Below are 22,017 nucleotides of genomic sequence, written 5' to 3'. Positions count from 1 at the left end.
CGTGTAGTCTGAGATTCCCAAAGATTGGAAAGCAGCTGCGGTCATCCCCCTCTTCAAAGGGGGGGACACTCTTGACCCAAACTGCTACAGACTTATATCTATCCTACCCTGCCTTTCTAAGGTCTTCGAAAGCCAAGTCAACAAACAGATTACCGACCATTTCGAATCCCACCGCAACTTCTCCGCTATGCAATCTGGTTTCAGAGCTGGTCATGGGTGCACCTCAGCCACGCTCAAGGTCCTAAACAATATCTTAACTGCCATCGATAAGAAACAATACTGTGCAGCCGTATTCATTGACCTGGCCAAGGCTTTCGACTCTGTCAATCACCACATCCTCATCGGCAGACTCAATAGCCTTGGTTTCTCAAATGATTGCCTCGCCTGGTTCACCAACTACTTCTCTGATAGAGTTCAGTGTGTCAAATCGGAGGGCCCGTTGTCCTGGGCCTCTTGCAGTCTCTATGGGGGTGTCACAGGGTTCAATACTTGGGCCTACTCTCTTCTCTGTATACATCAATGATGTCGCTCTTGCTGCTGGTGAGTCTCTGATCCACCTCTACGCAGACGACACCATTCTGTATACTTCTGGCCCTTCTTTGGACACTGTGTTAACAACCCTCCAGACAAGCTTCAATGCCATACAACTCTCCTTCCGTGGCCTCCAACTGCTCTTAAATACAAGTAAAACTAAATGCATGCTCTTCAACCGATCGCTGCCTGCACCTGCCAGCCCGTCCAGCATCACTACTCTTGAGGGTTCTGACTTAGAATATGTGGACAACTACAAATACCTAGGTGTCTGGTTAGACTGTAAACTCTCCTTCCAGACTCACATCAAACATCTCCAATCCAAAGTTAAATCTAGAATTGGCTTCCTATTTCGCAACAAAGCATCCTTCACTCATGCTGCCAAACATACCCTTGTAAAACTGACCATCCTACCGATCCTCGACTTCGGTGATGTCATTTACAAAATAGCCTCCAGTACCCTACTCAATAAATTGGATGCAGTCTATCAATGTGCCATCCGTTTTGTCACCAAAGCCCCATATACTACCCACCACTGCGACCTGTACGCTCTCGTTGGCTGGCTCTCGCTTCATTCGCCAAAACCACTGGCTCCAGGTCATCTACAAGACCTTGCTAGGTAAAGTCCCCCCTTATCTCAGCTCGCTGGTCACCATAGCAGCACCCACCTGTAGCACGCGCTCCAGCAGGTATATCTCTCTGGTCACCCCCAAAGCCAATTCCTACTTTGGCTGCCTCTCCTTCCAGTTCTCTGCTGCCAATGACTGGAACGAACTACAAAAATCTCTGAAACTGGAAACACTTATCTCCCTCACTAGCTTTAAGCACCAGCTGTCAGAGTAGCTCACAGATTACTGCACCTGTACATAGCCCATCTATAATTTAGCGCAAACAACTACCGCTTCCCCTACTGTATTTATTTATTTTGCTCCTTTGCACCCCATTATTTCTCTTTCTACTTTGCACATTCTTCCACTGCAAATCTACCATTCCAGTGTTTTACTTGCTATATTGTATTTACTTCGCCACCATGGCCTTTTTTTGCCTTTACCTCCCTTCTCACCTCATTTGCTCACATTGTATATAGACTTATTTTTCTACTGTATTATTGACTGTATGTTTGTTTTACTCCATGTGTAACTCTGTGTTGTTGTATGTGTCGAACTGCTTTTCTTTATCTTGGCCAGGTCGCAATTGTCACGCCCTGACCTTAGTTATCTTTGTTTTCTTTATTATTTTGGTTAGGTCAGGGTGTGACGAGGGCGGCATGTGTGTTTTTGTCTTGTCTAGGGGTTTTATATATCTATGGGGCCGCCCGTCTGTCCTGAGCCGCCTGAGCCGCCCGTCTGTCCTGAGCTGCCTGAGCCGCCCGTCTGTCCTGAGCCGCCCGTCTGTCCTGAGCCGCCCGTCTGTCCTGAGCCGCCTGAGCCGCCCGTCTGTCCTGAGCCGCCTGAGCCGCCCGTCTGTCCTGAGCTGCCCGTCTGTCCTGAGCCGCCCGTCTGTCCTGAGCCGCCCGTCTGTCCTGAGGCGCCTGAGCCGCCCTTCAGTCCGGAGGCGCCTGAGCCGCCCTTCAGTCCGGAGGCGCCTGAGCCGCCCTTCAGTCCGGAGGCGCCTGAGCCGCCCTTCAGTCCGGAGCCGCCTGAGCCGCCCGTCTGTCCTGAGCCGCCCGTCTGTCCTGAGCCGCCCGTCTGTCCTGAGCCGCCCGTCTGTCCTGAGCCGCCCGTCTGTCCTGAGCCGCCCGTCTGTCCTGAGCCGCCTGAGCCGCCCGTCTGTCCTGAGCCGCCTGAGCCGCCCGTCTGTCCTGAGCCTCCCGTCTGTCCTGAGCCGCCCGTCTGTCCTGAGCCGCCTGAGCCGCCCTTCAGTCCGGAGGCGCCTGAGCCGCCCTTCAGTCCGGAGGCGCCTGAGCCGCCCTTCAGTCCGGAGGCGCCTGAGCCGCCCTTCAGCCCGGAGGCGCCTGAGCCGCCCTTCAGCCCGGAGGCGCCTGAGCCGCCCTTCAGCCCGGAGGCGCCTGAGCCGCCCTTCAGCCCGGAGGCGCCTGAGCCGCCCTTCAGCCCGGAGGCGCCTGAGCCGCCCTTCAGCCCGAAGGCGCCTGAGCCGCCCTTCAGCCCGGAGGCGCCTGAGCCGCCCTTCAGCCCGGAGGCGCCTGGTTCGCCCTTCAGTCCGGAGGCGCCTGGTTCGCCCTTCAGTCCGGAGGCGCCTGGTTCGCCCTTCAGTCCGGAGGCGCCTGGTTCGCCCTTCAGTCCGGAGGCGCCTGGTTCGCCCTTCAGTCCGGAGGCGCCTGGTTCGCCCTTCAGTCCGGAGGCGCCTGGTTCGCCCTTCAGTCCGGAGGCGCCTGGTTCGCCCTTCAGTCCGGAGGCGCCTGAGCCGCCCCTCAGTCCGGAGGCGCCCCTCAGTCCGGAGGCGCCCCTCAGTCCGGAGGCGCCCCTCAGTCCGGAGGCGCCCCTCAGTCCAAAGGCGCCCCTCAGTCCAAAGGCGCACTCTACGATGGTCTTCAGTCCGGGGCCCGCTGCGCCACCAAAGTGGGCCAAGACTGAGGTGGAGCGGGGACCACGTCCCGCACCCGAGCCGCCGCCATAAGAAGGCCCACCCGGACCCTCCCCTTTAGTGTCAGGTTTTGCGGCCGGAGTCCGCACCTTTGGGGGGGGGTACTGTCACGCCCTGACCTTAGTTATCTTTGTTTTCTTTATTATTTTGGTTAGGTCAGGGTGTGACAAGGGTGGCATGTGTGTTTTTGTCTTGTCTAGGGGTTTTATATATCTCTGGGGTTTTGGTATTGTATAGGGTTTATGTTTGTCTACGTGTGTGTAGTTAGTCTAGGCATATGTAGGTCTATGGTGGCCTAGATTGGTTCCCAATCAGAGGAAGCTGTTGATCGTTGTCTCTGATTGGGGATCCTATTTAGGTTGTCATTTGCCAGTTTAGTTTGTGGGTTATTGTCTTTGTGAAGTTGCATGTATGCACTCTTTGTCTATAGCAGTCACGTTTGTTTTTTTATTTTGTTAGTTTTTTTAGTGTTCTTCGTGTTCTTCGTGTTTAGTCGTCATTCATTAAAAGTATGTATTCACATTACGCTGCGCTTTGATCTCCTCACTACAACGATCATGACAGCAATTGTAAATGAGAACTTGTTCTCAACTTGCCTACCTGGTTAAATAAAGGTGAAATATATATATATTTTTAATCAAGTTGTAGAAACATCTCAAGGATGATCAATGGAAATAGGATGCACCTGAGCTCCGTTTTTTACTTGTAATACGTTTGCAAACATTTCTAAAAACCTGTTTTTGCTTTGTCATTATGGGGTATTGTGTGTAGATTGAGGATTTTTTATTTTATTTAATCCATTTTAGAACAAGGCTGTAACGTAACAAAATGCTTCTCAGTCCTACTTCAAAAAATGATACCCCCCTTCCCCGCAACCTTTTCGTCCCACTGCTACAACATTTTCCAGAGGAAACACTGGTGTACTTCCCCCTTTCTGTCAAGAGACTCGTGCTCCTATTTGTTATAATTAGAGCTCATGTTTATTCACTGCTGTCTAGATAGTACTCCCACTGAAACTTCAACCTCCATTCAGACTTCTAGTAAGCCTCATCGCCATCCATTCATGCAAACTAATAGCCTGGATGGAGAAGGTTGCATGCCCATTGCTATTATTCTCAGTGGAATTCCTCAACTATAGAATGTATAAAGCGCCACAATCCCTTCCAGAACTCTGCACTTCACTTCATCGGTACTACTGGTCTGTTACACAATTACAGAAAACCCATTTTAAGGGAGAGTGGATTGGTTTGCTTGCGCAATCATGCAAAATCCCAGATCAAATAGTAAAACAGAATCTTTGGAGAAGTTGATGTGTATAACTGGTATGTTTTTTATATTTTGATTAGTATGAAAGATGGGATTCTTTCAATAATAACCCTGGGGATGCACTGAACCCTATTGTATAACTCTAATGAATGACCTTTGTATGACATAACGTAGGGCTCCCGAGTGGCGCAGCGGTCTAAGGCACTGCATCTCAATGCTAGAGGCGTCACTACAGAGGCTGTATCACAACCGGCCGTGATACTTCACACAATTGGCCCAGAATTGTCCGGGTTAGGGTTTGGCCGGGGTAGGCCGTCATTGTAAATAATAATTTGTTCTTAACTAGCTTGCCTAGTTAAATAAAATAAAAGTAACATTTGACCTGCAGCTGATGGCTGTCAGCACTGGGAGCGTCACTGTGGAGCAATGGAGGCCCGAGCCCAGTGGGCTTGCAGACTGCTGCAGGAGTTCCAGAGGAGGGTGGAGGCGTCAGGTATCCCTGGTCCACACTCTGAGATCCCCAACCAGGCCAAGGACTCCCCTGCCAAGAGGGCTCACGGTGAGACTCCTAAAACAGATTCACTACCAGGTTAACTTATTGTAGTATGGATCTGATACACCAACAGACAAACATGTACCTAGTGATGAGAATAGCTACCTTGTGTAAGTTAAGTTATTAATAAGGAAAGAGAAAAGGCGTTGATAGATACTGAACAGGAATGTTTGATGTGGTCTTTTTGTCCTCACTGTGTCATTATCGGGCCCCATTTGGCTCTCTCTTGACACAGATGGACAGCCCAGCCCCCCTGACAGGGATCAGAGCTCCAGGAGGAACTCAATAGCACCTCCTCCCCCAGGGAACCCTCTGAAGAGGCTCCGCTCTAGCTGTGTGGTGGTACGATTGGACGACCTTGATATCCATCAGGTGAGACTGTGCTTGCTTTCTGTTTTTAGCCAGCTAGCAAGTTGCTGTCAGAGTAGCTTACAGCCTATTGGCAGGCACAAAAAGAGGTAATGTAAAACAAACCTAAACTTTCATTACATGTAGCTATTATTCATAAATATGCAGTTGGTTTTCTTTCAAATTAGTTTACAGTGGGGATGTTTTCAACATCATTCTTATTTGCCTTTTACCACAAATGGGAAGACAACAGAAATAAAATCTCTGCTATCGCCCCCTTGTGAATGTTGCTATTTCATGGACAGGCAAAGTATCATGTTACCAAAAGGTGTGCGTTGCTCCAAAAAATCGTATTCCTCCCAAGTGCAAATCGACGTGCATGAACTGTGTGGACCGCTTAAGAGAGGAAATCTGTTTCACCTCGTCATGCTCGACTACCCTAAAGCATGTCAGCTGTGATGTAGAAAACCCCTGCCACCACAAATAAAGCTCAGTAGTTTCTTATTTTCCAGCCATAGAAGAAAACTGATTTCAAATGCAGCATGACACGATTATGGGTATTTTTGGGTTGAGTTGGTAGTTGTTCCCCTTTTTCTCTGAAAATAAAGAACATATTTTTTTGCATTCGATGGTGTATAGCAGGGGTCCCCAATTACATTCAGCCGTTCGCCAATTTTTCCTTGAACGATGGTCGGGGGGCCGGAACATAGTTAGATCATTTGTACACTGCAAATTGACCGTAAGAAAGTCGAATAGATATAGTATTTGACAAAAACAGAATTATTTCAAACCTTGATTACATTGGGATACGATCGCATATGCCTGTATTTATGCGTGTGAATACCTGTGAACAGATTTCCTAAATTAAAATCACTTTAGCTTGGGGGTTCCAAATAAAATCACCCCCGGGCCGAATTTGGGCCGTCTATTACGGAACTCTGGTGTATAGTTAGTACTGCATTGAGTAAAAGTTCCTCGTGAGTTCCGTTCACTCTGACAGTCAGAAAACTCATTACTTCACTCCTGCCGATTGTTACATTTTCGATGCGAGAAAAGCACTTTAGAGATCAATTTCATATGAATCATTATTGCCACCCCATCCCCTCACACAGGTGTCTACAGGGGGACGCCACAGCAAGAAGACCCAGTCCTTACTATCATGTAACCGCAAGGCCCTGAACCTAGCAGACAATATACCAGCCATCCACCTGCAATTCACAGAGTATTACTTCCCTGACAACCCCGGTTTGCCTGGTATGAGCTGACCACATTGTGTATATACTGTTGTGTGTTTATAGTAAACTGGTATTATCTTAGTAAATTATTGAAACAGTATTTTCTTGCAGATCCTCCGATTTAATATTCAGTTTTTTTGTGGAACAAAACAAACCATTAGAATATTATCTTACAACAACTGAACAAATGTTCCTCTCTCCATCCCCCTCTCATTCCCCAGTACCCAACACTAACCTGTATACCCAGCTGAACGGCCTACAGCTGTGCCTAGACCCAGCCAGTCTGCTGTGGGTCAACCTGTTCTCGCGGGGCCTGCTGCATACCCTGGAGCAGGTCAAAGCCTTCTACCACCTCCAGGACGGCAGCAAGGCAGAGGAGCACGTGGACATCCGCATGGACGCAGCACAGATCAAGGTGAGTTTGAATGAATGAAACCAGGCCAAGTTGTCAGGAGGAAGAGAGCTGCATCGTTGCAGGCTGGTTCCCTTTTAGCAGCAGAGTATTGCAGCTCATTACACAACTTTTACGTCATTGGAAATGACAGTTAGTGTTGCTCATGAAAATTGGATGGAAATTTATGCCCTTCACCATTTTGTAATGCGGCTTCTGTCTTTATGATGAGCAGTTTTCTCTCTAGGGGCACATCATGTAAACGTTGGAGTTTATGTTATTGTTAGGTTAATGTATCAGGTCAGTAGATGACTGTTTCTGTGCCTCGCCCCTGTCTGTCTGCAGTTGATCATTCCCCTGGAGTCATCCATCATGGACCACCAAGACAGGCCCCAGTCCCTGAACATCACTGTTCCCCAGACGGTCCTCAGCAACACATGCCACTCCCCACACGGCACCCGGGCCGACCTCAACGCCACCTACAGCAGCTTCTCCACCTGCCACTTCTTCCAGTCCGCCCCCCCCTGCTCCTTCCCCCGAGACCAGAGCGCCTTTATCCCCCTACCCTCTGCCTTCTTCCAGCACTCCCTGGAGATGGAGCCCCTGCCCTTTTCTGAGATGAGGCCCCTCCGAGCCAAGGACGTCTGGTTCCTAAGTCTTTCCCGCCTGTCCGTGAGCTTCGAGGGGGCACGGAAAAGCAACAAGGGCAGAGCTCACCCCTTCGTGGAGCCTTTCAGCACGTCTGTGTGGATATGTCGTCCATGTGCGTTTAAGGGCTGTTCCCTGGTCTCCTCTCCCAGTGAACCAGCTCCTATAGATCCCAACCATGGATCCTCAGAGCAGGAGAACCAGCTCCCTTCCAACCCTGACCACCCCAACCAGGACAGTAAAAAGGAGGCTCCAGTGGCCTCTATTCACTTCCTGGCCCAGGCCATCACACCGGTCAAAGTGTGGCTCAACCACTACCAGTATGTGGCCCTGCTGCGGATGAAGGACACCCTGGCCAGGCTGGGGGGCGAGCTGGGCCGGGACACCAGGGATGCTAAGCAGGCCAGGGGCCAGGAGTCTGAGCCCCCTACGATGTGCCTAGCCCTCCTAATGGACTCAGTGGAGCTGGGGCTCCTGCTACCACCTGCAGCCATGGAGCCAGAGGAGGAGGAGGCCCACACCCCAGGATCTGAAAGCCCTAGCCTGACAGACTCCGACCTCTCCCCCACTCACCAGGCTACATCGCCAGGCCCTCTTGAAGACAGTGGGATAGGAAACGGTACTGCCACCGTCAACAGCTCTCCTCCCATTGAGCAGGAAGTGGATGGTGTGGTAGAGGAGGCCAGCGAGGCAGTAGAGGTCATGGAGGGGGAGACAACCCAGGAGGATGGTCCTGTCCCCTCTCCTCCCTTCTCCCCTGAACACCATCCCTCCCTCCTGTCTAGGGACCCCTCTACCTTCAGCCTGGAGGAAGAGCTGTCCAACGCCCTCACCGCAACCAAGGACGTCACCAAAGATGCCTTTAGTGCCTCACTGGACCTGACTAAAGGGGCGTTCTCCATCACAAAAGATGCCTTCAGCTTCATGAGTCGCGGGGCGGGGATGAGCAAGCTGTTCACTACACAGGCCAAGTATGTTTTCCAGCATGCTCTCCTGCTTTGCTGTTGTCATTACACCATATGGTTATGGTCAAATCAAATCAAATTTTATTTGTCACATACACATGGTTAGCAGATGTTAATGCGAGTGTAGCGAAATGCTTGTGCTTCTAGTTCCGACAATGCAGTAATAACCAACGAGTAACCTAACAATTCCACAACTACTACCTTATACACACAAGTGTAAAGGGATAAAGAATATGTACATAAATATATATGAATGAGTGATGGTACAGAACGGCATAGGCAAGATGCAGTAGATGGTATCGAGTACAGTATATACATATGAGATGAGTAATGTAGGGTATGTAAACATAAAAGTGCATAGTTTAAAGTGGCTAGTGATACATGTATTACATAAAGATGGCAAGATGCAGTAGATTATATAGAGTACAGGTCTATCAAGTCCATAGTGTCAACTGTATGGATGTGTGGTTTTACTGGTGTGATTGACCATAAAGGCTGTTTCCTGTTTTCTGTTTGTGTAGGGAGCAGCGCCCCGAGGAGGGATGCCCTATGGCCAGTCTGCGGCTCCAGTCCATGAAGCTGTCTCTCTCGCAGTACTCATTTGACAGCGCCATCCTGGACGGAAGCCTGCCCGACGACCACCTCTCAGTGGACAGCGACACTAGCGACAACATTCTCATGGATGGTAACTCCTCATCCAAACTCCATAACATAGATGCATATTGTATCAATAGTTTATTGATTTATTCAGATCCCTGTTAGCTTTTTCAGAAGCAGCAGCTATTCTTCCTTGGGCTCATACAAAAACATAAAACATGACAAGTAACAAAACACTGATAGACAAGAACAGTCACACAAAGACAGAACATTTGAAAAGAAACAGTATCTATCTCGCTAGTAACATGGTTTCAAAACAATATGCTGCTTAGTCTTGAATCCCACTGTCAAAGTCTGGCCATAAGTAAGAGTTTTCTTTGCCCCTGTGTGTTCTGTTGTGATTTCAGAGTCAGGAGTAGAGTCCATGATGCGCCCCAACAGCACCCTGGGGCCCATGGACAGTGGAGGCAGCGCTGCCCCGGGGACAGAGGGGGGGTCATCAGCCGACCTGAGCAGCTCCCTGTCCCAGAGCATTGAGGACATCACACAGGACACAGTAAGTCCCATTTTACATACACACACTGTCTAGTGTGACATTACAGAGGCCGACAGTAGAGGCATTGTCAGAAATAGGGCTGTTACGGTGACCATATTAGCCTATCACTTGTGAATGATGCCCAGCATCAAGAAACAGCATATGCCTTTTTTTGTGACTTTTTAAATCATAGTCGCACATGTCATGTAGCCTAGCCCATAGGCCTATATAAACATATGATAAGGTTTGGCCAAGTAACTCCAGACGTAGCCTCTAGGCCTAGGACCCCTGGGACATGGTTAGAGAGCACAGAGCCTAGTGAAACATGTTCCTATAAGCCCAGTCATTGCGTAATCGCATGTGAAAACAGGGTTTTGACTGGCCATTTTTTTAAAGAGGATTCCAGATTTCTCGTGCTGCTATATTTATTGCTCACTTCTTAAAATTAATCACATTAATCGTTTGTTGTTTTTGTTCAAGTGTTCGTATTTATTAAAAGTATTATGAATACTTACCACGCTGCACCTTGGTCCTCTTCTCCTTCTCCCGACGACATTCGTTACAGTAGGCCACCCATAGTCTGATGGGTGAGAATATTATCAAGTGCTTGTCAAATTGACTGATGTCTGTGTGTGCAGCCTGTGCAAGAAACAGAGCAGAGCTAAACTTTTTTCAAATTATCATTAGAGTTGCATCATGCAGCAATGAATAACAAATCTAAACATACTGTATAGCATAACTAACATTTGCATCACAACTAAAGTTGCATAAATAACTCCATATTAAGTATATAGGAGGGCCTGTTTCTTTGTTAACCGCTCAACACAGAATAGCCGCATGTGCGCACTCCCTCGGAAATCAATTGGAGAAAATATCCTTTCTATTTTATTCAGCAATGTTCAATTGATTCTTCATACTATAAAATAATATAAAAATAATGCCATGGAATTCTAAGCAAATCTTGTATGCTAAATGAACTAGTGTAGCCCACAGGCATATGCTATTCTGTTCTTCTGAAATAGGATACATTTTCTTATGTTTCTTTAGACCTGTCTAAAATAAATAATGGATTTATTGTGATGGATTTGTTAAATGGATTTATTAGACTTTTTAAAATGTAGATGTTCCAACGGTCTGCATCAGTGGCTTGTGTGGAAGCCAGGAGATGATAAACATGTTTATGTTAATTAACCTGTCTGGCTCTGGCGTTCCGCTAGCGGAACTCCTCCCACATTCCACTGAAAAGGCAGAGCGCGAAATTCAAAAGATATTTTTTAGAAATATTTAACTTTCACACATTAACAAGTCCAATACAGCAAATGAAAGATACACATCTTGTGAATCCAGTCAACATGTCCGATTTTTAAAATGTTTTACAGCGAAAACACCACATATATTTATGTTAGCTCACCACCAAATACAAAAAATGACAGACATTTTTCACAGCACAGGTAGCATGCACAAAGCCAACCTAACTAACCAAGAACCAACCAAACTAACCAAGAAACAACTTCATCAGATGACAGTCTTATAACATGTTATACAATAAATCTATGTTTTGTTCGAAAAATGTGCATATTTGAGTTATAAATCAGTTTTACATTGCAGCTACCATCACAGCTACCGTCAGAAATAGAACCGAAGCAGCCAGAGTAATTACAGACACCAACGTCAAATACCTAAATACTCATCATAAAACATTTCTGAAAAATCGATGGTGTACAGCAAATTAAAGACAAACATCTTGTGAATCCAGCCAATATTTCCGATTTTTTAAGTGTTTTACAGCGAAAACACAATATAGCATTATATTAGCTTACTACAATAGCCTACCACACTACCGCATTCATTCATCAAGGCACGTTAGCGATAGCAATAGGCACATTAGCGATAGGGAACAAACCAGCAAAAGATATTAATTTTCACTAACCTTCATAAACCTTCATCAGATGACAGTCCTATAACATCAGGTTATACATACACTTATGTTTTGTTCGAAAATGTGCATATTTAGAGCTGAAATCAGTGGTTATACATTGTGCTAACGTAGCATCTTTTTCCCAGAATGTGCGGATATTTTTATGACACCAACTATTCTGACCAAATAACTATTCATAAACGTTACTAGAAAATACATGTTGTATAGGAAATGATAGATACACTAGTTCTTAATGCAATCGCCGTGTTAGAATTCTAAAAATAACTTCATTACGACATCCAGGTTAGGTATAGCGAGAGAGTACCCAAAATCTGGGCGCAAACGACTAGTACAACATGTTCGACAGATATATGAAATAGCATCATAAAATGGGTCCTACTTTTGATGATCTTTCATCAGAATGTTGTACAAGGGGTCCTTTGTCGGGAACAATCGTTGTTTGGATTTAGAATGTCCTCTTCTCCAGTCAATTAGCACAGAAAGCTAGCAAAGTGGCGCTAAGCTCTCCTTCCTGAACAAAGGCACACAACGCAACACGCCTAACGTCCCGAATAAATTTCAATAATCTAATAAAACTATATTGAAAAAACATACTTTACGATGATATTGTCACATGTATCAAATAAAATCAAAGCCGGAGATATTAGTCGTCCATAACGACAGCTTATCAGAAGGCAAATCCAGGTCCCTTCACGCGCTCTCCAGAAAACAGGAAACTGGTGACACGTCATGCCGAGAGCTATTATTCGACCCCAGATCAAGTTACACACTCCATTTCTTCTCTCACTGCCTGTCGACATCTAGTGGAAGACGTATGAAGTGCATGTATTCTAATAAATATCAAGGACATTTATAGGCAGGGCCTAGAACAGAGCATCGATTTCAGATTTTCCACTTCCTGTCAGGAAGTTTGCTGCAAAAGGAGTTCTGTTTTACTCACAGATATAATTCAAACGGTTTTAGAAACTAGAGAGTGTTTTCTATCCAATAGTAATAATAATATGCATATTGTACGAGCAAGAATTGAGTACGAGGCCGTTTAAATTGGGCACGATTTTCCCCCAAAGTGAAAACAGCGCCCTCTGTCCTCAACAGGTTAACGGTCAATTAACGTGAGACCAGCAGTTATTTGCATGATAATCACTGGCTGACAAAATTTAAGGACCGCCACAGACCTAGTCAGCACTCTCACTGTATATGCATGGGAGGGATGCTCGACAATCATACTGTACCTGTAAGTTAGGTAATGCATAATTTTTATTGTGGGTAACTACTTGTCCTGTACTGTACTGTGCAGGCCTCTGTGTTGTTGCTGGTGCTCAGTGGTATTGCCTGTGTGGCGGACCTGAAGGGAGAGGACCTGGTGGTGGCAGTGGAGGTCCAGCATCTCACCTCCAGACAGATGGGCAACGTAAGGGTCTCTGACCTGCTGGCCAGACAAATCCCAGGTAACCTCAAGTTACGAAAAAAAAATATGGTTCTATTTCATTCTGGATGACCGCCAGTGGCAGTGCTTTCACTGGACTTGGATAATAAACAATGCCTCTTGACAGTCATCCAGAATTAAATAGAACTTATCTAGCTAAAGACACTGCACCTTACTATAGCATCAGTCTAACTGAACAACTGTCACAAGCCACTGTCACTCAACGTCTCCAATAATAGCTGTTCTTTTTGTTAAAGAACGCTCCCAACCTACTCTTACTTTCTCTCTTCCATCGGTGAATCACTCATACACTCATATAGTCACATAATGACTCATGTAATCATCTTACTCTCTCGATCCAATGTTACAACTGAAGACTCAATGCTACTTTTAGACAATCACGTAAACAGAACATCCACTGTCGACCCCTCAGCCAACTACTTAGATCTTTACGAGCATCTAGGCAACATACACTAGTCAACATCCTACTCAATGACGGAATTCAAGGCCAGATCCACTGTAGTGGTGATATTTCTGAAGCCTTTCCCATCTCCAACAGCATCAAGTAAGAATGTGTCTTGGGGCCCGATGCTGTTCAACCTCTTTTTCACTGCCCTCGTCAACCACGCCACTAAGGACCTCAACAAAGGCATCTACATCAGATACAGGGATGAGGGTTCAATCTACGACCTGCACAGGCTCAGAGCAAAGACCAAAACACAAGAACATCTTGTCTGTGAGGCCCTCTTTGCTGATGACTGTGCCCTAATCGCACAAACGGAGGCAGACCTCCAGTCTTTCGCAGACAACTTTGTTGAAGCTTGCAAGAGTTTCGGTCTTACCATCAGCTTAGAAAAAACTGTAGTCTTCAGTCAACCATCACCCCTCTCCAACCCAGTGGTCCACAGCATCCACCTAAGTGGATCTGAGCTCCAGAATGTTGACCACCTCACATATCTGGGGGGAGCACCATCTCCAAGGATGGCTCACTCAACCAAAAAATAACTAGCAGAATCCAGAAAGCAAGCCAGTCATTGGGAGGCTGAGGAACAGGATACTAAATCATCACACCATCACACTTTCCACAAATATGAAAATCTACAATGCAGTAGTCGTCACAACTCTGTTGTATGGTTGTGAAACTTGGACCCTGTAAAGTCTCCAGGTCAAACAGCTGGAGACATTCCATACACAATCTTTGAGATCTATAATGGGTATCCAGTGGCAAGACAAGGTATCCTACCTGGAGATACTGCAGAAATCTAACAGCACCAGCGTTAAAGCTAAGATCATTAAGACACAGCTCCGATGGACCTGCCACACCATCAGGATGCCCCAACATCATCTCTGAAGAAGGATCTTCTTTAGCGAGCAGCAGCAGGGGCACCAGAAGACAGGCCGACCCAAAAAGCGCATCAAAGACAACCTTAAACACAACCTCAATTTCTGCCATATCCAGCCCAGCCAACTCACAGACATCACCTCTAACCGATCCACCTGGCACTCCAAAACCCACACAGCAGTAGACCACTTCGAGAGGGACAGAAACAACCATCTAACTGCAGCCAGATCAAAGCACCATTCCCGCACAACCGGACCCACAACACCAGCGGAAGCACATGTCTGTCCTTCATGCTTCAGAGTCTGCGCTTCAAAACTCGGACTCCTGAGCCACTCAAGAACCCACAATTAACCGAAGTGACATGCACAAGTCGTCATCATGGAAACCAACGGACTAGCAGGGATCCATATCCGTAGTACCCATTTTCTGACTATATAACTCACGCTTTCCTTGATGTCCTAATCTCCAGGTGGGTCCACCCTGGACCAGAGACAGCGCTGCAGGTCAGCTCCAGTGGTGGGCATGCGAATGGAGATGGGTCCCTCTGCAGCACGGCACGGTCCCCTCTCTGCGTTGGTAGGTCACCTGGAGCTGGGTGTGCAGGGCTGTCGGGCGGAGCTCCTGGCCTCCACCCTGGCTACCCTGGGGCCCTTCCTGGAGGATGAGCTCAGTGCTGATGTCCAGCCCATGAAGATCCGCCTGGACAATGTCACCATCACTCTGAAGGTCAGCTGGTGGGACAGGGAGACTATGGAACTCTGTTGGGGTTAAATAACGTCATTTGATGTGCACCCTATGGTTGTTATACGTGGTAAGACCCCAACAGCGATCCATAGGAGACCGATTGAATAAATGACAGTTAGCCTGCTATCCATGCCATGGAGCTAACCAGTGTTGTCCATTCCTGTTCAGGATGATGGTCCCAAGATCTACCCGACGGCCCCCCAGCCCCAACCTGCCACCTTCACCATAGACCAGGTGGTTCTGGAGCGCTCTGATGATGGCTTGTTGAGAATCAAAGGTGATTGGGGGAGAGGACACAGACATGCTTTTGAGTATCACTATGATTACAATTATTTTGTCTCTCACTGCTTGATTGATATGGAATAACAGTTATGAGTCATCTGTTTTTTCAATATATATTGTCGGTCTTGCAGGTGGTGCAGGCCCAGACTCTGCAGGTGGTGCTGTGGTATGTTTGGAGAAACCAGACAGTTCTTGTTCTGTTCAACCACAGCAGAGCAAGGTATGAGCATTCAAAAACCTAAATACTTACATTCTCTGTAACCACTGACTCTCTGGCTCACTCACCCATTACAGATTATTACAGGGTTAATGAACTCAAGATAATGACTCAAGATAAACAGACAGCACAAGCTGTTAACAAAAACATGATTGTGTTAGGGTGAGTAAGGATTAGGCTAGTTCTCACCACCGTGTAAAATGAAAGCGTAGCATAGACGGTGTTTATTTATGATAGCACAGTCCCTACAATAGTTGCATTGTACTTACAGTAGCTATGTTTTTTTACCTTAAATGTGTGTGAAACCGTTGATTTAGAAATACATACTCATAGGGCTTAGCTGGAATGCTGTAAGTTAAATGATGGATGATTAGATGAAGGTAAGTCCACAATTCCATCTACCATCTACTTATACAGATCCTGTATTCCTGTTGTAATAGTTGAAAAATCTGTTGCCAACGAGACAGTTGTAGTTCTCCTGTTTTGGTTATCTTGTTAAGGCTATGAGGGGCCAAATCAGGGCAGCAGGTATTCCAATTATAGCTGAATAGATATCTGGCTACTTGCCCTAGCAGAGAAACGTTATCTAGAAGTGAAAACTAATAAAGCCGACAACATTTTCCCTTCAGAGTCCGTCCCTGGGGTCCCAGCTATTGGAGGCTCAGTTGGCCCTCTCTCAAGCCCTCACTGACCGAGAACGTCTCCTCCTGGAGGTCAGGAAGTACGACCCCATGTTTGACCTGTGACCTCTTTACTCCCCCGACCAGCAGAGGGCGATATACTGACACTGCGTCAATAAGGGAGTAAAGGAACTGAATGAAATGTCTGGACCCAGGCATATGACAATTTGTAAACAACAAAGATGAGCACCCAATGGTGGAATCCACTCTGGTAGTTCGACAGCTCAAGCTCTTGTAATGAATTGTACAAACAGTGTGTCACTTCCAGAGAACACATAGGGGGCCCTTGTATTAACAAGAAGCCCCACTGGAGTCACTCTTTACACTCTGAGGTACATAACAGGTACTATTTTCATCTGACAATCTAAACGTGTTCCCTTCTGCTGTACAAAAGCAGTTTTAATTTAAACCACCATAGAGAATACTCATTGTTGGGCTGCAACTCAATGGCCATTTATCTTTGATTTGAAGAACACGTGCCAAAATGTGTCTTATAAACTGGGTGGTTAGAGCCCGGAATGCTGATTGGCTGACGGACGTGGTATATCAGACCGCATACCACGGGAATGACAAAACATTTATTTTTACTGCTCTAATTACGTTGATAACCAGTTTATAATAGCAATAAGGCACATCGGGGGTTTGTGGTATATGGCCAATATACCAAGGGCTGTGTGCAAGGCGTTGTGCATAAAAACAGCCCTTAGCCGTGGTATATTGGCCATATACCACACCCATTGTGCCTTATTGCTTAATTATATGCACTGTGTCTTATATGCCAGAGAACAGTCAGAGTTGTAATTCAAGTCTGTTGATGATATGTTTTCCTGTACAAATCATTCACTGTCAGGCATGCTGTGTGAAGATCACTAGTGTTTTAGGAATCTTGGTGTGTGAGTTTACAAACATCCACAAAGCTTCAAAGATAAAACTGCTTGTCAATGTTAAGTAGGTCCTGTCCATAGTTGTACATAAATATAGGTCTGTATAGTTAGGAGCTGGTATCTTAGATGCGTTAATGTAACCATTGTTTAGGACCATAGTGTATTAAATAGAAGAGTAGGGAAAGAAAAGCACTTTGACTTCAAGCAGTACTGCACTGTATCCATGGAGCTCCTGTGAATGGGAGCACCAGACAAACCTGCATACCTATCCCTTTGATTGATTGGTTGTGTATCACAGGGTAGGGCAAGCTGTCTCCACACTGTTCAGACTTTTTCAGACACCAGGTCATTCCCCAGTGTTATCTTTGCATCATAAAAAAAACTATTACATTTTGTGACTGTAAAACTATATTTGTATTCTTCGTTTAATGTTCAGCTGACGCAACCCTTTTTAGGAAAGGTTCCACAATAGTTGTGGTACGTTAACTCATTTAGTTTGTTACATGAGGTGTACCCTGCCCTCAGACCGGTATTACTTGATCTCCTTAACTCACTCATCTGCATGGAGAAACACACATTCTAGGCATTTACTAATACCTCACTGCATGGATGAAATGTAGTGTTATTCTTTTGATATGAACTTTTACAGGCATGTAACATGAATTTAACTTTTTGCAGCTATTGTCTTTTTTTAAATGATTTTCCATAAGACAGTGTAGCTACTAGCCATTTCAAACAAACACTAGTGGCACAGCCATCAGATCAAAGAATAGAGATAATGAATCTTAATTGTCTATATATGCACAATATATGTATAATACTAATCCTTTTATCTACAGTAAAACTGACAGGTGCACTAATGCCAATTTGTTGATGTATTCCACCCATTGGGTATCTTTCTATTACTATGTAAAAGTCATGAAGTCTTTGTACTAATTGGAATCATTTCTAGTATTATTTAATGATGTGGTTATGATTTAATTATATATTTTTGTAGCAATTCTAGGGTATGATGTGGCGGTGACTTTAAAAGTATTTAAGTTTTATTATTTATATGTTTTTTAGTATTTAGATTAGTATTTGGTCCTGATGAGGGAGAGGAGAGACATTGGAGTAACGTTACTTAGATCCAAGTCACATTCCGCAAAACAAGTGTGAGTTGTGAGAAACTCAAATGGATCAAGAGACTTGTTTGTGTATGTGGTACAGTGCTAACAAGTTAACTAAACAACCCTCAGTTGAGCTTTAGCGTCATTCTCCACTCTCTTCTGAGTGGTAGCTTGAGACCTCTGGTGGTCAGAATAATATGCCACTGATTTTCTGGTTGCTTTCCAATATGAATATGAATGACAGTGTTACTTTCTAATTGTGGGAAGTAGCATGAAGCAATAGGAGGAAGTCTGTTTTGCCCATATCCTGAGAGGGAACAGTTTTTTTTTTTTTTATGTACAAATGCCTAAAGTTATCAAATAAAAAATGGTCTAATGGTTCAGTTTTTTCCCATCCTGCATGTTTTGTATTTGAAAATTCCCTCAAGGTCAGTCAGTGTAACAAAGCAGTGATTCCGTTCTCAATAATATCAGCAACCCTCAAACACATGCTGCGCCCCAATTTTCTTGCTGATATTTGCTTTTTGGCATGGCCTTGGTTGTCAGTGTGATGGGGAATGAAAATGACATCCCCAGTTGGAAGGATGCAGTTATGTGATTGACTGACTAAGTGTGTCTAAAAATCAACCCTCACCCCCTCCTTAGCACAACCCTGTTAGTACCTCTCTGCCCGCAGCAGGGTGCCCACTCTGCCCCCAGCCAGCTCCCTCCTCACTGCCTGTCAAGTTACACTTCTACTGCATCCCTTATCTTACTTGGGTTACCATGATGTATGGGGGTGGGACTGGGACACCCGGCCCCTCCCTACATGGGCTGCTTTCTCTTCCGTCTTAGTCATCAGAATGACTTTGCAAAAATATTATCATTGTTGTGGAAGGAGTGAGTGCATGCATTGTAACTGAACTGATTGTTCTTTTGCTCTATACCTTGTGGATTATTTGCACTTAAGTGTGGTATGTTCACTAGAAAATGCACTTGCTTAATGTGAATCACTTGGATCATCCCCGATATTTTCCTGATACTAATGTTGTGGGAGGCCCTCTGACAGTATTATGTAACACTTGCTTAGAAGTCATCACATCATTGAATAAGACTAAACTTGGTTCTGTGAACCAAATTAGTATGTGAAATGTTTCAAAGTGATAAACTATTGAACCAACTTTGTCATTATTTGTGTGCTGTCTATATTCAGTGTAGGGTGGTGGGTGACTATTTACTCAGTATGGTTGTATTACGCATTTATTGGCCAGTGAGCAGGTTTAAAGTCAGACACATGCACACACAAACTCATCTTACGAGACTTTACCGGTCTTCATCTAACAAGAGAAGATAAATCATTAACAAATGTGTCCTTTTATTTATTGAAATATGGCCCACAATTCTAATAAAATGGTTTAACTGAAACAACTTTTTTCCAGGAAGTACTAGAAGTGACTAGTTTTGGATACTTCCATGCTTCACCAACAGCTCAAATAATAAAATTTATTTTAGAACATTGGCACAAACCTTGATGCTGTGGTCATTTTATTATTGACCATTAGTATATCCAAGAAATGCCCTCAAATGTAACACAAAGGTTGACTTTGGAGTTCCTGACAACAGTATACTGCACTTGCCTTCATGGCCAAACCAATGGACATTGGAATACAGAATGAACATGAAAGTGGTGTGTAAGATGCCACCATCTGAAAGGTGAATACATCACCGCTTGGATCTATCTATAATCAGCAGGGCATGAGTGGCTCAGTGGAAGAGGATGTTCTTGTGCTTGGTGTTGGGGATCTGCTCTCTGCTCTTCAGCCTCCTGACAGCCTCCCTCATGTGCTTGGGCTGCAGGGGAGGCGTGTCCCCCCACTTCTCACACACATCCAGAGCTGCAGGACCAAACAGAAAAGCATGTCAGAGTAGTCAAAATGCTTCAAAGCCTTCGTTGGTTATGATACAAGACAAACGATCCAGATCTCATAGCTGGCCAACTAGTCAATATTAACTCAGTGATGTCCCTCACTGACCTTCCTCCACTATTTCTCCAGCGAAGACCTTGGAAATACCAGACATGGCGATAACCACATTTTGAGAGACTGAAGATCCTGTAATGGACTGTATCAGCTGTATCAACCAGGTAAAGAAAAGCATACATTGAAATACAAGCATCAGTGAAATGTAATATTAAAATTTAACTGATTCTGATTAAATATAATTACATATGTGCCTAAAGGTCTTACCCTCTTGATGGCAGCTTTTGGGAAAGCAGAGCGTCTATACATCTCATAGCGGTTAAGCTGTTCCTCAGAGAAGGATGAGACCAAAACCCTGGACAACACCAGAGGGAAAAATGTTAAAGTATGAATGCTTGCAACAAATAATTGTCTTAGTGCAGATACCACACAAACACAAATGACAGTATCAGAATCTTACTGCATCTTCTGTATCTCATCCTCGTCAACCTTTTGGCGCTTCTCCTTTTTCTTCTCAGGCTCCACTTTTAGTTTTTTGGAAGCAGGTTGATCTGAGGTTCCCTCATCCTCATCATCTCCACCCACAGAGTCCTTCAGCAGGTCATGCAAAGTAAACAAAGGATTGTAGATATTGTAGAAGAGTAAGAAATTGTTTACTATATCTTGAATGTGGATGTAGGGCCAATGTTTCAATACACTTTTTATAGATATTCTAAAAACCCACTTACCTGTTTGTGTTCGCGTTTGAGTGATTGTGAGGAGGAATCTTTTGATTCGGTGTCTGCATCCGAGGTCACAGGCACTTCTTCAGTGTCTTCGGTTTTAGGGCTTCCTCTAGCAGCCAATGATTTCTCCGAGTTGGATTCAGTCTTTATCCTAGCTGGGTCTGCCATAACTCATTCGAAATCTTACCACACCAATCTAATGTATAATTATGCAACAGTCAAAACGGAAATGTTTGACTCGAGAAACATAAACAAGTTAGCTAACTGCTAGCAAACAACTCCACAGCCAGCTACGCTCACTTACTGTCCTCGTGACTTACTATCCTCGTGGAATTTTGTGTACCACGTTTATTGATCAAGAAAATAAAACCGTTACTTTAGCAAAATATTATCTAAAGCGCGAAAGATAAATGTTTTGAAGCCTCATCAAAAAACAACATGGAGAACATTCCGGCCGGAAGCTGCTGCTGAAATCAACTTCCGGCTTAAACCCTCTATTGCCCTTTATTGGGAGAGCATTGACAACAATTATATATATATATATATATATTTTATAATTCTGTCCTTTCTCTGTCATTTGAGAAAAGATGCACATATTCCGTTATATTTGGTCCAGTGCTTTATATACAGTGGCGTATTTCCATTCAACTAGTCATACTTGTTACAGTGTTTGTTTAAATGGGAAAGAAAATACTAGGCTCTTTTTTAGATGATCAGTGCTCTAACTAAATGTCATTTGGTAATCGACGTTTTAAACTATATCAATATGTCAATAGCCTCGATAATTAACTTTAAAATACATTTAACTCTCTGGAACCCATACGGATATTTTTTGTTTTATGATTGCTCCTTCAGCGTCTCTCAACAAAAAAAAAGTCAGGAGAAAGAGAGAGTTAGCGTTGGACATGTAACCGAAAGGTCGCGGGTTCGAATACCTGAGCCGACAAGGTGAAAAATATGTTGCTGTTCACTTGAGTAAGGCACTTAACCCTACTTTTTCTCCAGGGGTGCTGACCTACTATGGCTGACCATGTAAAACAGCACATTTCACTGCACCTGTCCAGTGTATGTGAAAATAAAACATATTTCTTTACCTTT

At 44.9% G+C, this 22,017-nt stretch overlaps 2 protein-coding genes across 2 annotated transcripts in view; one reads left to right on the top strand and one right to left on the bottom strand.

Moving 5' to 3' along the window:
• The window catches only part of LOC120058618 (UHRF1-binding protein 1-like), a 37,326-nt gene extending 20,587 nt beyond the window's left edge, over positions 1–16,739 (top strand). Inside the window, exons 10-21 of the mRNA XM_039007377.1 lie at positions 4,730–4,900; positions 5,130–5,266; positions 6,355–6,496; positions 6,699–6,892; positions 7,214–8,487; positions 9,003–9,166; positions 9,486–9,634; positions 12,850–13,000; positions 14,790–15,046; positions 15,233–15,341; positions 15,478–15,566; positions 16,193–16,739. Of these exons, the coding sequence (XP_038863305.1) occupies positions 4,730–4,900; positions 5,130–5,266; positions 6,355–6,496; positions 6,699–6,892; positions 7,214–8,487; positions 9,003–9,166; positions 9,486–9,634; positions 12,850–13,000; positions 14,790–15,046; positions 15,233–15,341; positions 15,478–15,566; positions 16,193–16,309 (2,954 nt within the window). The 3' untranslated portion in view covers positions 16,310–16,739. The remainder of the gene's footprint in view (positions 1–4,729; positions 4,901–5,129; positions 5,267–6,354; positions 6,497–6,698; positions 6,893–7,213; positions 8,488–9,002; positions 9,167–9,485; positions 9,635–12,849; positions 13,001–14,789; positions 15,047–15,232; positions 15,342–15,477; positions 15,567–16,192) is intronic.
• Positions 16,740–19,459: 2,720 nt separating this feature from the next.
• taf11 (TAF11 RNA polymerase II, TATA box binding protein (TBP)-associated factor) lies at positions 19,460–21,396 on the bottom strand. Its single transcript, XM_039008054.1, has 5 exons — positions 20,923–21,396; positions 20,655–20,785; positions 20,462–20,549; positions 20,249–20,345; positions 19,460–20,110 (listed from the first exon to the last, which is right to left on the bottom strand). The coding sequence occupies exons 1-5, from the start codon at positions 21,085–21,087 to the stop codon at positions 19,980–19,982; spliced, it is 612 nt and encodes a 203-aa protein (XP_038863982.1). The 5' UTR covers positions 21,088–21,396; the 3' UTR covers positions 19,460–19,979.
• Between the last annotated feature and the right edge of the window lie 621 nt (positions 21,397–22,017).

This window comes from Salvelinus namaycush, chromosome 14, assembly GCF_016432855.1.
Source record: "Salvelinus namaycush isolate Seneca chromosome 14, SaNama_1.0, whole genome shotgun sequence".
Classification (NCBI taxonomy): domain Eukaryota; kingdom Metazoa; phylum Chordata; class Actinopteri; order Salmoniformes; family Salmonidae; genus Salvelinus; species Salvelinus namaycush.
The sequence above is the reverse complement of the archived record's forward strand: the minus strand, read 5'-3'. Positions and strand labels throughout refer to the sequence as shown.

Bases quoted from the DNA above. Each gene is read 5' to 3' on its own strand.
- taf11 (XM_039008054.1), bottom strand. From the start codon at position 21,087: ATGGCAGACCCAGCTAGGATAAAGACTGAATCCAACTCGGAGAAATCA. The intron at 20,550-20,654 runs GTAAGATTCTGA...GGTGTTGTCCAG, and splicing joins GATGAGATACAGAAGATGCA to GGTTTTGGTCTCATCCTTCT. The intron at 20,111-20,248 runs GTCAGTGAGGGA...TTGGTCCTGCAG, and splicing joins TGGAGAAATAGTGGAGGAAG to CTCTGGATGTGTGTGAGAAG.